Below are 2,687 nucleotides of genomic sequence, written 5' to 3' on the forward strand. Positions count from 1 at the left end.
ACTGAAGACTGGAGTAATGACTGCTGAAAACTGCTTAATTATATTTTTAAATATATTCAAAAAGAAACCTTATTTTAAATTGTAATAATATTTCACAATATTACTGTGTTGTTGTTTTTTTTTTATCAATATAGCCTTGGTGAGCAAAGGAGACTTATTTTTAAATATTTTTTAAAAAATCTTACAAACCCCAAACATTTCTATACAATATTTTAAATATAAATGTATACAGTAAGTTTAAATTCACTCATTTATTTGCAAAAGAGTTTGTAGGCATTGCTCACTTACCAAAGCTGTGATAGTAGGATGGTTTGGACTTGTCCTCTGAGGGGATTGAACACACAACTGAGGCTCCTTCCAAGGTATCATTTGGATTTGCCTTCTTTGACGGCACCATTATTATATTGTAGAAAGCACCTTAAGAATAAAATTAAAGAAGAAGAAGAATTTTAACAATTCTTATCTTTGTGTTTGTTTGGCAACTCATTAAACACTTTTAGACTTTTCTTTAATCAGTGTGATTTGTTTAGATTTAAGCTGCTGACAAACCTTTTCGAGTGTAAGAGTTGCCCATGTTGTATGTACTTCCATCAGGATCCACATGGGGATGAGCTGTGGCTCCATTAACTGCAACAAATTTACTCCAGTCCACCTAAACATGACGATTTTCACATTTCAGCTTCAGTTTGTTCTCCATACAAATATATTAGAAACGTTTTTAAAAATCATAATTAGTATGTATGTACCTTTTCTTTTGTTTCCAGCGTCTGTGGGTCTATTTTGTGCATAAAGTTGGTCTCTGTGCTGACATAGTAGTCTCCTTTATATTGCACAAAGCTCACATTCGCATTGTCACTTGGCTCTGTGGGAAGAGAGAGATGACATGCTCACATACGCAGAACATATTCAGACCACTTCGATCAGAACCAAAGACTTCTCACTCACTCGGCAGCTCAAAGCGAGAGAGGAAGCGCTGGAAGAAGTTCTTGCATGGGTCTGGCATGGCAATCGTGCCAAATTCAGACACCATAATGCGGTTATGCTCAAGGTTTTCCTTGTAGCAATCACTGTTGAGGAAGCGGCTCATGTATGTCACCTTTCCATCCTCAATGTGGAACTGGTGCATAAGCGCCATGCCATCAAACCAGTGGTTGAAACTGAGGAGCGAACACAACGGCTTATTTACTTTGCTTTGATATTTCTGTTATGTTCTCAAGGAACCCAGATGACACTCACCTACTTCTTCCGATCTCAAACTTTCCAGGTCCATTTCTGAGGAAATTGCCTTTGATCCAGAAGGGGATGTTACCTGTAATTGTAGTTGTGATGGGCTCTGGGGTTTCATCTGCAGAGCACACCAGATTCTCAATGCACGGCAGACCATGAACATCAGTGAAGTGTTGGTGTTTATTCTGTGAGTCTGCTGGGAAAAGAAGAATTTCAGATCTGAAGTTTTGTGCACTACACACATCAAATCTATGATTAGAACCTACCAGAAGTGTTGAGACGCTTTATAGAGGACATGCTGGTCTTGTGATGGCTTGCTGAGTTGAAGATGTTTCAAGAGCTGTCCTGGAGACTCCCTTGTCTCCTTCTGTTAACTCGACTGTCTTATAAAGAGATCTGTTGGGTCACATGGTGCTTATGCAATACAAAATCACAGACACCACCATTCAAAGTTGTTTTGCCTACAATTATCTTGATAAGAATGGTATGTTTGAATTCACTCCAGGATTACTCTAAGCCAAAAAAACAACAAAAACAAATTCATTAATTTCTTGGGGTGCTTGGGTGCAACACATTTATGAATAAATATATAAATTGAACATCCATCACTATACAATCTTCAATACACAACGTAGATATATTTTGACATATATATTTCAATAATAAGAGCAGTTAATTATACTACAGAGCTGGACAGATTTGTGATGTTATTATTATTAGCAAAATTAATCATTCTGGATCAATGTAATCAGTCTGGGAAATTCCAGTCAGCAGCAAATGATGTAAATATATCCTCACTTTAACTCAAACTAAAGAAAGAAAAAAGTAATAACTCTGAAATCTTAATGACATTGAGGAAATTTCATTGACCTTACCATAAAATCTAATAATCAAACCAGCTACCCTGATTTACCCTGATAAATCTTCATTATTTCAGTACTTCAATATTTATTTTAATATTAAATATATAATTTCAAATATACAACTCTGTAGTGTTCACCTAAATTAAATATAATTATACTTTTATAATAAAAAAAAATAGTAATAAAAAAAATGATTTGCAATAGTAATGCTGTATGCATCTTCTATCATTAATTATACTAAATTCAGACTCAAACTCATGTGCATCTTAACAGATTAATTCTCCGCCTGGGAATTTCCAGTGAAGTTATACAAAATAATGTATTAATAATTTCCCCATGAGGCATTTGGTGCTATAACTGAATACACAAGCTCTTTAAGTTCATAAAAGCACAGCAGCTGGCATAAAATATCTCCCAAGGACATATCCATGGCTATTAAAGACAGTAAAGCATGTGACTGTTGACTGACTCTTTTACGTGCACCATGTGCAGCACATTAAGATCAGGCTTGGATAGCTTATCTTTTCTCTTAAATGACCTCAAAATGACAACTTCAAATCACCTCACACAAAATACATTCATCATTAAAAAAAAAAA

The 2,687-nt window shown here is 35.1% G+C and overlaps 1 protein-coding gene across 1 annotated transcript; it reads right to left on the reverse strand.

Moving 5' to 3' along the window:
* Positions 1-288: 288 nt before the first annotated feature.
* On the reverse strand, positions 289-1,732 carry LOC107577885 (beta,beta-carotene 9',10'-oxygenase-like; the record flags this gene model as incomplete). The annotated part of the gene is made up of 6 exons (XM_016263912.1): positions 1,494-1,732; positions 1,237-1,420; positions 946-1,157; positions 747-862; positions 550-652; positions 289-417 (listed from the first exon to the last, which is right to left on the reverse strand). Coding segments are annotated over exons 1-6 (775 nt in total), but the record flags the coding sequence as incomplete, so codon positions are not given.
* Positions 1,733-2,687: the final 955 nt, after the last annotated feature.

Source organism: Sinocyclocheilus grahami, unplaced genomic scaffold, assembly GCF_001515645.1.
Source record: "Sinocyclocheilus grahami isolate Dianchi unplaced genomic scaffold, SAMN03320097.WGS_v1.1 scaffold7579.1, whole genome shotgun sequence".
NCBI lineage: Eukaryota > Metazoa > Chordata > Actinopteri > Cypriniformes > Cyprinidae > Sinocyclocheilus > Sinocyclocheilus grahami.